At 39.9% G+C, this 17500-nt stretch overlaps 1 protein-coding gene across 1 annotated transcript in view; it reads right to left on the bottom strand.

Annotated features, from left to right (window-relative positions):
• The window catches only part of LOC133561112 (glutamate receptor ionotropic, NMDA 2A-like), a 128375-nt gene that overhangs the window by 14510 nt on the left and 96365 nt on the right, over positions 1 to 17500 (bottom strand). The window contains exons 14-15 of the mRNA XM_061914389.1: positions 10272 to 10455; positions 3877 to 4642 (exon numbers count right to left, since the gene is read on the bottom strand). Coding sequence (XP_061770373.1) covers positions 3877 to 4642; positions 10272 to 10455 — 950 coding nt within the window. The remainder of the gene's footprint in view (positions 1 to 3876; positions 4643 to 10271; positions 10456 to 17500) is intronic.

The following is a 17500-nucleotide window of genomic DNA, read 5'->3' as shown; positions in this document are numbered from 1 at the left end:
GGATGGATGGAATTTTCGCACAATGAATTCTTCAATACAGACTTTTTACACACTAAATCTTTTTACATTACATTTTTTTACCACTGAATTTTAAAACACTGCATTTTTACAAACTGAATTTTTACATAAAAAAGCGGTAAAAAATAGGTGGATGGATGGAATTTTCGCACAGTGAACCTTTCAATACCGACTTTTTACACACTAAATCTTTTTACATTTAATTTTTTTACCACTGAATTTTAAAACACTGCATTTTTACGAACTGAATTTTTACATAAATAAGCGGTAGAAAATAGATGGATGGATGGATGGAATTTTCGCACAATGAAATTTTCAATACTGACTTTTTACACACTAAATCTTTTTACATTAAATTTTTTTACCACTGAATTTTAAAACACTGCATTTTTACAAACTGAATTTTTACATAAATAAGCGGTAGAAAATAGACGGATGGATGGAATTTTCGCACAGTGAACTTTTCAATACTGACTTTTTACACACTAAATCTTTTTACATTTAATTTTTTTACCACTGAATTTTAAAACACTGCATTTTTACAAACTGAATTTTTACATAAATAAGCGGTAGAAAATAGATGGATGGATGGATGGAATTTTCGCACAGTGAACTTTTCAATACTGACTTTTTACACACTAAATCTTTTTACATTTAATTTTTTTACCACTGAATTTTAAAACACTGCATTTTTACAAACTGAATTTTTACATAAATAAGCGGTCGAAAATAGATGGATGGATGGAATTTTCGCACAGCGAATTTTTCAAAAATTACTTTTTACACACTAAATCTTTTTACATTTAATTTTTTCACCACTGAATTTTAAAACACTGCATTTTAACAAACTGAATTTTTACATAAATAAGCGGTAGAAAATAGATGGATGGATGGAATTTTCGCACAGTGAACTTTTCAATACTGACTTTTTACACACTAAATCTTTTTACATTTAATTTTTTTACCACTGAATTTTAAAACACTGCATTTTAACAAACTGAATTTTTACATAAATAAGCGGTAGAAAATAGATTGATGGATGGAATTTTCGCACAGTGAATTTTTCAATACAGACTTTTTACACACTAAATCTTTTTACATTACATTTTTTTACCACTGAATTTTAAAACACTGCATTTTAACAAACTGAATTTTTACATAAATAAGCGGTAGAAAATAGATGGATGGATGGAATTTTCGCACAGTGAATTTTTCAATACAGACTTTTTACACACTAAATCTTTTTACATTTAATTTTTTCACCACTGAATTTTAAAACACTGCATTTTAACAAGCTGAATTTTTACATAAATAAGCGGTAGAAAATAGATGGATGGATGGAATTTTCGCACAGTGAATTTTTCAATACTGACTTTTTACGTTACATTTTTTTACCACTGAATTTTAAAACACTGCATTTTAACAAACTGAATTTTTACATAAATAAGCGGTCGAAAATAGATGGATGGATGGAATTTTCGCACAGCGAATTTTTCAAAAATTACTTTTTACACACTAAATCTTTTTACATTTAATTTTTTCACCACTGAATTTTAAAACACTGCATTTTAACAAACTGAATTTTTACATAAATAAGCGGTAGAAAAATAGATGGATGGATGGAATTTTCGCACAGTGAACTTTTCAATACTGACTTTTTACACACTAAATCTTTTTACATTACATTTTTTTACCACTGAATTTTAAAACACTGCATTTTAACAAACTGAATTTTTACATAAATAAGCGGTAGAAAATAGATTGATGGATGGAATTTTCGCACAGTGAATTTTTCAATACAGACTTTTTACACACTAAATCTTTTTACATTACATTTTTTTACCACTGAATTTTAAAACACTGCATTTTAACAAACTGAATTTTTACATAAATAAGCGGTAGAAAATAGATGGATGGATGGAATTTTCGCACAGTGAATCTTTCAATGCAGACTTTTTACACACTAAATCTTTTTACATTTAATTTTTTCACCACTGAATTTTAAAACACTGCATTTTAACAAGCTGAATTTTTACATAAATAAGCGGTAGAAAATAGATGGATGGATGGAATTTTCGCACAGTGAATTTTTCAATACTGACTTTTTACGTTACATTTTTTTACCACTGAATTTTAAAACACTGCATTTTAACAAACTGAATTTTTACATAAATAAGCGGTCGAAAATAGATGGATGGATGGAATTTTCGCACAGCGAATTTTTCAAAAATTACTTTTTACACACTAAATCTTTTTACATTTAATTTTTTCACCACTGAATTTTAAAACACTGCATTTTAACAAACTGAATTTTTACATAAATAAGCGGTAGAAAAATAGATGGATGGATGGAATTTTCGCACAGTGAACTTTTCAATACTGACTTTTTACACACTAAATCTTTTTACATTACATTTTTTTACCACTGAATTTTAAAACACTGCATTTTAACAAACTGAATTTTTACATAAATAAGCGGTAGAAAATAGATTGATGGATGGAATTTTCGCACAGTGAATTTTTCAATACAGACTTTTTACACACTAAATCTTTTTACATTACATTTTTTTACCACTGAATTTTAAAACACTGCATTTTAACAAACTGAATTTTTACATAAATAAGCGGTAGAAAATAGATGGATGGATGGAATTTTCGCACAGTGAATTTTTCAATACAGACTTTTTACACACTAAATCTTTTTACATTTAATTTGTTCACCACTGAATTTTAAAACACTGCATTTTAACAAGCTGAATTTTTACATAAATAAGCGGTAGAAAATAGATGGATGGATGGAATTTTCGCACAGTGAATTTTTCAATACTGACTTTTTACGTTACATTTTTTTACCACTGAATTTTAAAACACTGCATTTTAACAAACTGAATTTTTACATAAATAAGCGGTAGAAAATAGATGGATGGATGGAATTTTCGCACAGTGAACTTTTCAATACTGACTTTTTACACACTAAATCTTTTCACATTTAATTTTTTTACCACTGAATTTTAAAACACTGTATTTTAACATACTGACTTTTCACAGTGACAGAATTTCTACACTGAATTTCTAAAATATATAAAACATATGGGGCGGTATAGCTCAGTTGGCTGAGTGGCCGTGCCACCAACCTGAGGGTTACAGGTTCGATTCCCGCTTCCGCCATCCTAGTCACTGCCGTTGTGTCCTTGGGCAAGACACTTTACCCACCTGCCCCCAGTGCCACCCACACTGGTTTGAATGTAACTTAGATATTGGGTTTCACTATGTAAAGCGCTTTGAGTCACTAGAGAAAAGCGCTATATAAATATAATTCACTTCACTAAAATATTCCATTTTGATAAAACTGAATTTTTGTAAAAACACACATTTTCCTAAAAAAAATGTTTTCGATTAAAATGTCATCACAACTTGAAAAAAATTAAGTTCTACAAATTTTGAAGACAAAAAAAGATGTTACCTACATTCAGTGTGAAAAAAAAGCTTTGGTAATAAAGACTGATATAAAGCTGCATATTGGCGCCACCTGTTGGTTGGCATGCATAAATGTATAGACGCCGCATATAAGACGACCCCTTTTACTATTACCCATCCATCCATCCATTTTCTACCGCTTATTCCCTTTTGGGGTCACGGGGGGCGCTGGCGCCTATCTCAGCTACAATCGGGCGGAAGGCGGGGTACACCCTGGACAAGTCGCCACCTCATCGCAGGGCCAACACAGATAGACAGACAACATTCACGCTCACATTCACACACTAGGGCCAATTTAGCCCGTTAGTAAAAAAAAAAAAAGGTGTGATGACATTTGGGGGCGATGGGGCAAGCGTGCCGAGCGCCCGTAGCGGGCGGTACCTGCTGTGCGTGTAGGTGCTGTACTTCTTGTCCTTCATGGAGTGCAGGTCGGCCTCGGCGCTGTGGCTGTGGTGCAGCAAGGTGGCGCTCAGCTGCAGGATGGGCGTGTCCGCTTTGTGCGAGTACGTGCTGTTGGGGGGGAAGAGGTCGGGGGGGTACGGGTGCTCGTCGCTGCCCCCCTGGCTGTCTCGCTGGTACGGGGGAGCCGACTGGAGGCTGGCCTGGTCCGAGTCGATGGAGTAGATCTTGGAGGCTCCGCCTCCCCGCTTCCTCAGCTGATTGATGGGCTTGAACCCGCCCCTCGGCGCCATGGAGTCGGAATCTTTGTGCGACGGCGGCCGACTGGAGCACTCCGAGATGTCAGAGTGCGGCGGCTCTTCGGGAAGGTAGCGCTGGCTCTTCATGGACGCCGGCCCCGGCGCCGCCGCCGTCGGGCTCGGCCCGGCACCCGGCGCCGCCGCCGCCGCCACCACCGCCCCCGCGCCGGGTTGGGTCTTCAGCGTCTCCACGCTTTTCTTCCAAAGAGCACGGGGCTTGGACGGCGGGCCGGCGGCACCGGCGAGGTGGGTCTTGCCGTTGTCGTTGGTGATGGACAGCTGCGGCTTGCTGGGGCTGGCCTGGTGGGCGGGGCCTTTCGGCTGGCCGGGGAAGGGCGCCGCGTTGTTCAGGAGGTTCTTGTGGCGCCCGGATAAGGACAGGAAACCCTGCGGACCGCTGGCGTTGCTATAGAGACCGGGACCCTTTTGAGGCAGATGGAGCGAGTTACCTAGGAGACGAGGAGAGAAGCACCTCAGGCAGCTGATAGCGAACACATTTTCTGTGTGTGTGTGTGTGTGTGTGTGTGAGTGTGTGTGTGTGTGTGTGTGTGTGTGTACCATCCTTTTGATGGCGAGGCGCCCGTCATGCACGTGGAGCGCGTGAGAAAGACGCTACAACACCACAGTCAAGAACAATTCGGGGTTTTCCCACATTTCTATCGTCCAAAACTGTGATCTACTTTTTACACAAGTGTGGTGACAGGCTTCGCTACACATCTTAATTTTTTATATAATATTTTATTTATTTAAAATTTTTTTAATATATCTTTAATTTCCAAAACCATTAGGGTTGTGAATGTGAATGCTTCCATTAAAATCTCCTAATGATTGAGGGAACCCCTCATGAAACAGTTCTGTAGAGATGAAGTAGTCTTGTGGTTTTTCCCACACATACATATTGCGCTCTACCACGGTATCGAGCACTATTCTCTGGATAATCCAATCAAGACATATATATATATATATATACTTTTTATTTAAACTCCCAACACTTTTAAATATCTATAATTAAACTTTAGATCTATCTGTTGCCATAAAGTATGGCAACATGTATGTTAACCTAACATATTATGGTAAGAGTCATTCAAATAACTATAACATATAGAACATGCTATATGCAGAGGTGGGTAGTAACACGCTACATTTACTCCGTTACATTTACTTGAGTAACTTTCGGGATGAATTGTACTTCTACGAGTAGTTTTTATGCAACATACTTTTACTTTTACTTGAGTATATTTATAGAGAAGAAACGTTACTTTTACTCCGTTCCATTGATCTACATTCAGCTCGCTACTTTTTTTAATCGATCTATTAATGTTTTTTTTTGGTTAATGACAGCTTCAAAGTAGAATCTACGCATGCCTGCGTTTCACCAGTCACATGCAGTCACTGGTGACGTTGGACCAATCAAACACAGCCAGGCGGTCACATGACCCGATTTATAAAAGTTGAAAAACGTATTGGGGTGTTACCATTTAGTGGTCAATTGTACGGAATATGTACTGTACTGCGCAATCTAATAATAAAAGTTTCAATCAATCAATAAAAAGTGTAAAGGAAAAAAGACACTTTTTATTTCAACCGTACTTCCCGTCAAAAGCCTAAAGACTGATTGCACAGTTCCTGTCTTCACAATAAAAGTGCCGCTCCATTGCGCCTGCGCTAACAAAATAAGAGTCTCCGAAAGCCAGTGCAAACAAGCTAGCAAGCTACGGAGTTTGCCGCCAATGTATTTCTTGTAAAGTGTATAAAAACAAATATAGAAGCTGGACAAATAAGATGTTAAAAACCAACGACTTTCATGATGTATTTAGACAGAAAAGAGGAACTTTTTTCTCCTCCATTTGAAAACGTGGACGTCTGAGTCCAATCAATGCAAGTCATCAGAATCAGGTAATACACCAACTTATATTCTTGTCTTCATGAAAGATAGGAATCTATATGTTAAATATGCATGTATATTCATTAAAACACCTTCAACATGTCAACAAAAACGGCAAAATAAATAAATATAAATTATATACTGTATATATATATATATATATATATATATATATATGTATGTGTATATCTATATCTATCTATCTATATATATATAGATATATATATAATTTGTGTGTGTATAAATGATGTGTGTGTATGTATGATATGTGTGTGTATAAATGATATGTGTGTATATGTATATATGAGGTAGATCACCTCGACTTGGTCATTTACTAAGTAATTGATAAACGTTGAAAAACTTATTGGGGTGTTACCATTTAGTGGTCAATTGTGCAGAATATGTACTGTACTGTGCAATCTACTAATACAAGTTTTAATCAATCAATCAATCAATCAAATCAATGAATGCCTACTGAGGCTATGGTGCTGTTAAGTTATTGTGGCTCAATGTGCCTTTTTTAAATTTTATTTTAATGTACTATTATTTAATATATATTATTGTTTTAGTTGCTTAAGAGATATTCCTGGTTCTGAATTTGTTCATTGCTATTTTTATGTTTTTGTGCATTATTTGTTGCCGTAATCAGGTTACTCATCAGTTACTCAGTACTTGAGTAGTTTTTTCACAACATACTTTTTACTTTTACTCAAGTAAATATTTGGGTGACTACTCCTTACTTTTACTTGAGTAATAAATCTCGAAAGTAACGGTACTCTTACTTGAGTACAATTTCTGGCTACTCTACCCACCTCTGGCTATACGTTTACCAAACAATCTGTCACTCCTAATCGCTAAATCCCATGAAATCTTAAACGTCTAGTCTCTTACGTGAATGAGCGAAATATTATTATTTGATATTTTACGGTAATGTGTTAATAATTTCACACATAAGTCGTTCCTGAGTATAAGTCGCATCCCCGGCCAAACTATGAAAACAAAATGCGGTTTATAGTCCGAAAAATACGGTACTTTGTTTACTTGTTTCAAATATTGGTAAAAGAGAAAATAAATTTTCTTGAAAAGTGAAACATTTGTGTTTCTGGCATTAATAGCACTGGGATTCTGTATGGCAGGGGTCGTGAACCTTTTTGGCCGAAAGAGCCAAGAAGCCAAATATTTTAAAATGTATTTCCGTAGAGCCATATAATATATTTTTTTAACACTGAACACAACTAAACGCGTGCATTTTTAAGTAAGACCAACATTTCTAGAGTACAATAGGACTCTTATTCTTTGTAATAACATTGTTATTCTGAAGCTAACTGTGGAGGGGCGTGGCCTGTGGGCCTGCAGCGAAGCGGGCTGTTGCCAGGACCAGCCTCGAAATCAGCGACCTGGGCCTTGTTATGTAATCACCTGTCGCTCTGTTATAAGCAGCAGCCAGGAGGAGAGACAGAGTTGGAGCTGGAGCCAGAACGTGAGCGAGAACGAAAGAGAAAAATACAATTGCTGGAAAGCAACTGAGAGACTTATTGAAAAATAAAACAATATTGTAACCCTGAAACAGGCTTTCATGTCGGTGCTTGGTGGTCGGAAGAACCCCCAGGAGGGCAAGCCCCACACTAACCAATAATAAATAAATACCTTTTTACCATTAACACAACTTTTTGAACATAAAAATGCATGAGAATGTTTTGTATTTTGAACGTTATTTTTAACACTGTGATTACAAGCGGAATTATTCATTACTTATCGTGTTAAGCAATGTCAGCTCAGATTTATCCGAGAGCCAGATGCAGTCATCAAAAGAGCCACATCTGGCTCGCGAGCCATAGGTTCCCTACCCCTGCTGTATGGTATCCATCCTTAGTTAAAACTAGTATATTTTCCCCCCAAAAAATCTGGTTTAGTGTTCCTTAGGATGACACTTTCCTACAGCATGATTATAAAACATTATTACCCTTAAAGTATGATTCACATTCGGAATTCTCCATCCTTCTATATATGGTAGTTGGAGTTGAGGTAATGTCACAAAAGATGCAAGGTTTGTTTTAACATTTAAGTGGTGAACCTTCCTATAAGAGGACAACTTTTCCGTCCAAAGGCAAAACCCAGTAACTAAATTTTGGTCAAAACTGAGCTGATAATAATTTTGGAGTTCCTAGGTCAGGGGTAGGGAACCTATGGCTCTAGAGCCAGGTGTGGCTCTTTTGATGACTGCACCTGGCTCTCGGATAAATCTTAGCTGACATTGCTTAACACGATAAGTAATGAATAATTCCGCTGGTAATCACAGTATCAAAAATAACGTTCCGAATATAAAACATTCTCATGCATTTTCATCCATCCATCCGGTTTTCTACCGCACCTGTTCAACAAGTCGCATTAATGGTAAGAAGTATTTTATTTATTGTTGGTTAACCTCAGAATAACAATGTTATTAAAAAGAATAAGAGACTTATAGTTGTATTCAGTGTTTAAAATTTTTTTTTTAAATTATATGGCTCTCACGGAAATACTTTTAAAAATATTTGGCTTGTATGGCTCTCTCAGCCAAAAAGGTTCCCGACCCCTGTCCTAGGTGATATGCTTTACAATAGTGTCTGCGATATTGTACTTTCTTCCGTAAGTAAGCTGTTACACGCATGGCAGGACCTAGCAACTACCACATAAGCGCGTAGATACAACAGAAAAACCTAGTATCTCAAGGGACCAATCGGAGCTTCTTTGTCAGTCGCCTTATTGTCTTTAACGAGACATTCGCAGGAATGGGGGCCGACGGTCAACCTGATTATGTGATATTATGGCACGAGGGGATATTTGGAAGATTGACCCAGGACGTTGCAAGCACCTTCATTCAATGTATTGTTCTTGATTCTGACCCTTGCATACTCTTTTGGCCAGATAACTGTGGAGGTCCAAATAAAAACTGGACGCTGTACACGGCTCTTGCCCAATGTGCCAACGCAGAATGGGGCCCACCCGAGATTGTGATAAAATATCTGGATTCAATCCATGGCTCGATCGGCAAGAAAATGAAAGCTCAAGAAAACATCTATACGTTCGATGACTTTGTAAATCTTTGTAAGACAGCATCAAGATAGATCGGTTTTCCTTTATTTTCTCCAAATCGGCTAGAAGTGAGTTACTAGGTTTTGCCTTTGGACGGGAGAACTGTAGTGCTGTATTCTGAGGATCATGTCATATTTCATTTGAACATTTTTTTTTAAATGGTCCTCAGTAGTCACGTACAAATGTGTGTGAATTATGCAAAATTATTTAAATTTGGTCCCCATGAACCATATTAACTCTTTTTCCCCAGGGTCCCCAGTAAGTCTGATCAGCACATTACTTCATCAATCCAGAGATTTAAAGACGTGTATGAGCTAACTGGGCAGTGGCCATTTTACCTAATTTTTTTATGCCTCCACAACCCAAAGAAAGGGTGGTCCCCACAAGTCATGATCGAAAACTCGGTCTCCATTCCAAATGATAACCTGTGTGAGTGTGTGTGTGTGTTCTGGCAATGCTGACTTAATGGGGACATCGCTCTGTTTACACAGTCACCTTTGGGGGACTTCTGACGGTATGGGGACCAAAAAAAGGTTCCCTAAGGGGAAACCCTTTTAAATGATTGTGAGGATCATGTCATATTTAATTTGAACTCAGTAGTCACGTACAAATTTGTGTGAATCATGCAAAATTATTGAAATTGTACCTCATTTTTTGTTATGCCTCCACAACCTTTAGATAGGGTGGTCCCCACAAGTCACGAACAAAAACTTTGTCCCCATTCCAAATCATAACCAGTGTGTGTGTGTGTGTGTGTGTGTTCTGGCAATGCTGACTTAATGGGGACATCGCTCTGTTTACACAGTCACCTTTAGGGGACCTCTGACGGTATGGGGACCAAAAAAAAGGTTCCCTAAGGGGAAACCTTTTTAAATGATTGTGAGGATCATGTCATAATTAATTTGAACTTTTTTTTTTTTTTAATGGTCCTCAGTAGTCACGTACAAATTTGTGTGAATTATGCAAAATGATTGAAATTGTACCTCATTTTTTGTTATGCCTCCACAACCTGTAGAAAGGGTGGTCCCCACAAGTCACGAACAAAAACTTTGTACCCATTCTAAATGATAACCAGTGTGTGTGTGTGTGTGTGTGTGTGTATGTGTGTGTGTGTATACCTTTGCCTGACATCATGTCCAGGATGCTGGGCTGCACCAGCACCGTGTTGCGTTTGGGCGAGGACAAGGCCATGGACTTTGCCGACTTGAGCAGGTGCAGCATGTTGGCCTGAGGACTGAAGTCCAGCTCCGGGGATTTCTTCTTCATGTCGATATGAACGCCATGGATGCAGCTCCAGATGCCCTGAGGAGGGAACCACAGCCCCACGGTGAAAAAAAATAATAAAAAGTGTGCCGGTCGTATCCTTGCCATGGGGTAAAGCAGGGGTCACCAACACGGTGCCCGCGGGCACCAGGTAGCCCGTAAGCACCAGATGAGTCGCCCGCTGGCCTGTTCTAAAAATAGCTCAAACAGCAGCACTTACCAGTGAGCTGTCTCTATTTTTTAAATGTTATTTATTTACTAGCAAGCTGGTCTCGCTTTGCTCGACATTTTTAATTCTAAGAGAGACAAAACTCAAATAGAATTTGAAAATCCCAGAAAATATTTTAAAGACTTGGTCTTCACTTGTTTAAATAAATTCATTTATTTTTTTTACTTTGCTTCTTATAACTTTCAGAAAGACAATTTTAGAGGAAAAAATACAACCTTAAAAATGATTTTAGGATTTTTAAACGCATATACCTTTTTACCTTTTAAATTCCTTCCTCTTCTTTCCTGACAATTTAAATCAATTTTCAAGTATTTTTTTTTTAATTGTAAAGAATAATAAATACATTTTAATTTAATTCTTCATTTTAGCTTCTGGGCTTCACGGTGGAAGAGGGGTTAGTGCGTCTGCCTCACAATACGAAGCTCCTGCAGTCCTGGGTTCAAATCCAGGCTCGGGATCTTTTTGTGTGGAGTTTGCATGTTCTCCCCGTGAATGCGTGGGTTCCCTCCGGGTACTCCGGCTTCCTCCCACTTCCAAAGACATGCACCTGGGGATAGGTTGATTGGCAACACTAAATTGGCCCTAGTGTGTGAATGTTGTCTGTCTATCTGTGTTGGCCCTGCGATGAGGTGGCGACTTGTCCAGGGTCTACCCCGCCTTCCGCCTGATTGTAGCTGAGATAGGCGCCAGCGCCCCCCGCGACCCCAAAAGGGAATAAGCGGTAGAAAATGGATGGATGGATGGATTTTAGCTTCTGTTTTTACAACAAAGAATATTTGTGAAATATGTGTTCAAACTTATTATGAATAAAATTCACAAAAATTATTTGTCTTTGTTAGAAATACAGCTTGGTCCGATTTGTTATATATTCTAACAAAGTGTAGATTGGATTTTAACCTATTTAAAACATGTCATCAAAATTCTCAAATTAATCTTAATCAGGAAAAATTACTAATGATGTTCCATAAATTGTTTTTTTTAATTTTTTCAAAAAGATAAGAATTAGCTAGTTTTTCTCTTCTTTTTTTTGGGTTGAATTTTGAATCTTAAAGAGTCGGAATATATGTATAAAAATATTTTTCTGTTTCTATATACATTTATTGTGAGAAATCATTAAGATGATCAGTGTTTCCACAAAGATACATATCCATCCATCCATTTTCTCCCGCTTATTCCCTTTCGGGGTCGCGGGGGGCGCTGGCGCCTATCTCAGCTACAATCGGGCGGAAGGCGGGGTACACCCTGGACAAGTCGCCACCTCATCGCAGGGCCAACACAGATAGACAGACAACATTCACACTCACATTCACACACTAGGGCCAATTTAGTGTTGCCAATCAACCTATCCCCAGGTGCATGTCTTTGGAAGTGGGAGGAAGCCGGAGTACCCGGAGGGAACCCACGTATTCACGGGGAAGACATGCAAACTCCACACAGAAAGATCCCGAGCCTGGATTTGAACCCAGGACTGCAGGAACTTCGTATTGTGAGGCAGACGCACTAACCCCTCTGCCACCTAATTATTAATAATAACATAGAATTAAAGGTAAATTGAGCAAATTGGCTATTTCTGGCAATGTATTTAAGTGTGTATCAAACTGGTAGCCCTTCGCATTAATCAGTACCCAAGAAGTAGCTCTTGCTTTCAAAAAGGTTGCTGACCCCTGGGGTAAACCGACCACATACTTTGACCTCGTTTTTCACTTTTTTGGGATGTTTTTTTTTTTTCTTTTTTTTTGGAGCAACTTGTGGTGATGTCATTTGTGCGATGATGTCATCGCCGCCTCTGAGTGCAAGGAGATGTTCCTCCTGGAGCCACTTAACCTCCGGAGTGTCAGAGCGAGAGCAGACGCACGTTGCACGCTTTTTGTAAAACACTTGATGTGCCAAATGTTGCTCGTCTGGAATAAAAGCTCCGCTACGCACACACACACACACACACACACACACATGAATAATAAAACATCATGTGTGTGTGTGTGATGTACCCCGCCCACAAACACGTGACCATCTTTATTCTTTAAAGACGTGTGGTCCTTTCTGCAGCCCGCAGCAAGAAACACATCAGAGCTTCAGCTGGACTCGGAACGATCGTCAGCTTTCCTCATTAATCTCGCACCTCTATGAGCTCACACACACACATGCACACACACACTCCCTTTTTTTCCCCCCAGCTTCCTTCATTCTTAAAACCCTTACACAGTGCTCCAAATTGGAACAATGCTATCAAACGGAGTCAAAACAAACAAAAAAACTGACATTTGTATACTCTAACCTTTAAATAGACTCCCTTTTTAGACCAGTTGATCTGCCGTTTATTTTCTTTTTCTTCTATGTCCCACTCTCCCTTGTGGAGGGGGTCCGGTCCGATCCGGTGGCCATGTACTGCTTGCCTGTGTATCGGCTTGGGGACATCTCTGCGCTGCTGATCCACCTCCGCTTGGGATGGTTTCCTGCTGGCTCCGCTGTGAACGGGACTCTCGCTGCTGTGTTGGATTCGCTTTGGACTGGACTCTCGCGACGGTGTTGGATCCATTGTGGATTGAACTTTCACAGTATCATGTTAGACCCGCTCGACATCCATTGCTTTCCTCCTCTCTAAGGTTCTCATAGTCATTATTGTCACCGATGTCCCACTGGGTGTGAGTTTTCCTTGCCCTTATGTGGGCCTACCGAGGATGTCGTGGTGGTTTGTGCAGCCCTTTGAGACACTAGTGATTTAGGGCTATATAAGTAAACATTGATTGATTGATTGATTGACATTTAGTTCAGGCCAAAAGTTTAGACACACCTTCTCATTTCAATGCGTTTTCCTTATTTTCATGACTATTTACATTGTAGATTGTCACTGAACGCATCAAAATGATGAAACATATGGAGTTGTGTACCAAACAAAAAAAAGGTGAACTAACTAAAAACATGTTTTATATTCTAGTTTCTTCAAAATAGCCACCTTTCGCTGTGATTACTGCTCAATATTTGCACCTGGCTCGCTGACAACAAGCTATCCATACACTTAGGTAAAACGGAATCCATCCTATTTGGGTCCCATATCAAACTGAAGAAGGTCAGTGACTTCACTATAAAAGTGGGTGACATTGTTATCACCAGGAAGGATGAGATCACCTACCTAGGTTCCATTCTAGAGCAATGGTTCCCGAACTTTTGCAGGCTGGCGCCCCCCTTGGCTCCCCAGTGAATTCCTAGCCCGCCCCACACACACAATTTGAAAAGAGAAAGGTTAAACACAAATGTGTATTTCACAAATAAAACCCAATTTATCCATCCATCATCTTCCGCTTATCCGAGGTCGGGTCGCGGGGGCAGCAGCCTAAGCAGGGAAGCCCAGACTTCCCTATCTCCAGCCGCTTCGTCTAGCTCTTCCCGGGGGATCCCGAGGCGTTCCCAGGCCAGCCGGGAGACATAGTCTTCCCAACGTGTCCTGGGTCTTCCCCGTGGCCTCCTACCAGCTGGACGTGCCCTAAACACCTCCCTAGGGAAGCGTTCGGGTGGCATCCTGACCAGATGCCCGAACCACCTCATCTGGCTCCTCTCGATGTGAAGGAGCAGCGGCTTTACTTTGAGTTCCTCCCGGATGGCAGAGCTTCTCACCCTATCTCTAAGGGAGAGCCCCGCCACTCGGCGGAGGAAACTCATTTCGGCCGCTTGTACCCGTGATCTTATCCTTTCGGTCATGACCCAAAGCTCATGACCATAGGTGAGGATGGGAACGTAGATCGACCGGTAAATTGAGAGCTTTGCCTTCCGGCTCAGCTCCTTCTTCACCACAACGGATCGATACAACGTCCGCATTACTGAAGACGCCGCACCGATCCGCCTGTCGATCTCACGATCCACTCTTCCCCCACTCGTGAAATTTAGTAAACCAATGTATTTTTTAGCAATTTTAACTGTTTCAGCAACATAGAATGGTAAATAAACATTCCACCAGTAACCTTCATTGTCTCACACTTAATATTAATGGGATGGATGTGCTTGGTGCGGGGACATAAGCCACCCTCGCCACCCACACAATGACACACGCGCGAACACGCATATATGCACACACACACACACACACACACACATGCACACACAGGTACAAAGTCATATACATTCGTAACAATATATATCAGTGAATGCACCACCCTAACCAGCTCAACACAACACAACAATTGGCGAGTCCCCAATTTCATGTTGACTTGAACTCAAGATGATGTTGACCGCCAGAATGCGGTTTTTATTATAAGATAAAATTCTGAACATTACAAGCTTGAAATTACAAACCTGAGCTTTTGCTTTTGTAGTCTATGCTGTCGGATCTGACTGGGCCACAGCGGCGTGTGGTAACCGGACCCTGATGCGTCGTCCACTGACTCGTCCTGCTGCACGTGTTATGTACAAATCGTCAAACAAACGTTCGAACTTCTGACTTCGACTTCGGACTGCCGCCCCCCTACCGCCCCCTTCTTCCTCACCGCCCCCCCAGATCTTTCCACCGCCCACTTTGGGAACCACTGTTCTAGAGGCTAATCTTTCCTGTGATAAAATGGCAACCAAGGTGATCAAAAAGGTCAACCAAAGAACGAGACTCCTCTACAGAATCTCCTCTCTGGTCAACAAAAGCACCTTGAGGATTCTAGCGGGAACTCTCATTCAACCCTTCTTCGATTACGCTTGCACCTCCTGGTACCCCAGCACCTCCAAAACCCTCAAATCTAGACTCCAAACATCCCAGAATAAGCTAATCCGGTTACTTTTAGACCTCCACCCCAGATCACACTTCAATCCAACCCACTTCTCCAAAGTGGGCTGGCTCAGGGTGGAGGACAGAGTAAAACAACTTGCACTGAGCCTGGTCTATAAAATCCGCTACACCTCCTTGATACCGAAGTACATGTCAAATTACTTCCTTAACGTAAATGACCGCCATAACCACAACACCAGGGGGAGCTCCACAAACCACGTTAAACCCAGATTTCGATCTAACAAAGGTCTTAACTCATTCTCTTTCTATGCCACATCAATGTGGAATGCACTCCCAACAGGTATAAAAGTAAGTGCATCTCTATATTCCTTCAAAACCGCTCTAAAACAACACCTCCAGGCAACTTCAACACTTCACTAATACCCTCCTCCATTCACATCCCATCTCCCCGGATTATAAACAACTCAAATGTACTTCTAATGTATATACTTGTTCTTATGCTATCTGAACTCACTATGTTCTCTGCTGGCTGTACATATCCTACTAAATAAGACCTACACTGTTTCAATGTCCACATTTCTCTGTTGATGCAATTGTTGATGACTGAAGTTCTGATATCAACCAAAGCTCCTCATCCCACCCCCCGGATTGTAAATAATGTAAATAATTCTGTTGCGATCCGTGTCTCGGATCTTCAAATATTATTGTTTATTTTTCCATCTTTGTTCTCATTCTCCGTCTGATCCGTTTATTTCCCGTTTAGTCCATCACCATGGTAACTTATTAGTTTCAGCTGTTACTCCCGGTTCCTGCACACCTGTTCTCTGCTAATTACCTTCCCTTTATAAGCCAGCCTCTTCTGTTCATTCTTTCTGGGACTCTAATTTGCTCACATGCAACAAGTAACGTCAGGTATGTTTTTCTCGCTAGCTCATTAGCTAAGCCACTTTTGTTGTCATCTTTACTACTGTAACGCCGGTTCGGCATCGTGGTACCGGGTTCGATTCCCTCGAGGATGCGTCAAACGAAGAACACAACAAAGGTAAGATCTAACAAATTTATTAACAAAAAGTGAGCTCTGAACAAAAACACTGGAGCTAATAAAAAGGGAAACAAAAGACGGTAGCGTGAAAGCTAGGAAATAAAAAGAACTAAGATTTGGCACGATGGCACAAAAAAATTAAAACAAAGATGATTAGCATGTGAGCTAAAGATGACAACAAAAGTGGCTTAGCTAATGAGCTAGCGAGAAAAACATACCTGACGTTACTTGTTGCATGTGAGCAAATTAGAGTCCCAGAAAGAATAAACAGAAGAGGCTGGCTTATAAAGGGAAGGTCATTAGCAGAGAACAGGTGTGCAGGAACCGGGAGTAACAGCTGAAACTAATAAGTAACCATGGTGATGGACTAGACGGGAAATAAACGGATCAGACGGAGAATGAGAACAAAGATGGAAAAATAAACAATAATATTTGAAGATCCGAGACACGGATCGCAACAAATTCAATGTACATACTATGATGATTAACTTGTGTGATGACTGTATTATGTTGATAGTATATATTTGTACCATGAATTGATTAACGTGGACCCCGACTTAAACAAGTTGAAAAACGTATTCGGGTGTTACCATTTAGTGGTCAATTGTACAGAATATGTACTGTACTGTGCAATCTACTAATAAAAGTATCAATCAATCAATCAATCAATCAATCAAAGCACACTCTTGGCATTCTCTCCACGAGCTTCAAGCCCACCTGTGAAGTGAAAACCATTTCAGGCGACTACCTCCCGAAGCTCAGTGACAATCTAGAACAGGGGTCCGGAACCTTTTTTGACTGAAAGAAGCCAAATATTTTAGAATGTATTTACTTATGAGCCATATAATATATTTTTTTAACACTGAACACAACTAAACGTGTGCATTTTTAAGTAAGACCAACATTTCTAGAGTATAATAAGTCTCTTATTCTTGAAATCAGCGACAGGTGTGTAGAGGGCCCACCTGGGCCTTGTTATCTGATCATCTGTTGCTCTGTTATAAGGAGCAGCCAAGAGGAGGGACGGGGAGGGGGCTGGTGCTGGAGCCAGAGCGCGAGCGAGAACGAAAGAGAAAAAGACAATTGCTGGAAAGCAACTGAGAGA

This window comes from Nerophis ophidion, linkage group LG01, assembly GCF_033978795.1.
Source record: "Nerophis ophidion isolate RoL-2023_Sa linkage group LG01, RoL_Noph_v1.0, whole genome shotgun sequence".
Classification (NCBI taxonomy): domain Eukaryota; kingdom Metazoa; phylum Chordata; class Actinopteri; order Syngnathiformes; family Syngnathidae; genus Nerophis; species Nerophis ophidion.
The sequence above is the reverse complement of the archived record's forward strand: the minus strand, read 5'-3'. Positions and strand labels throughout refer to the sequence as shown.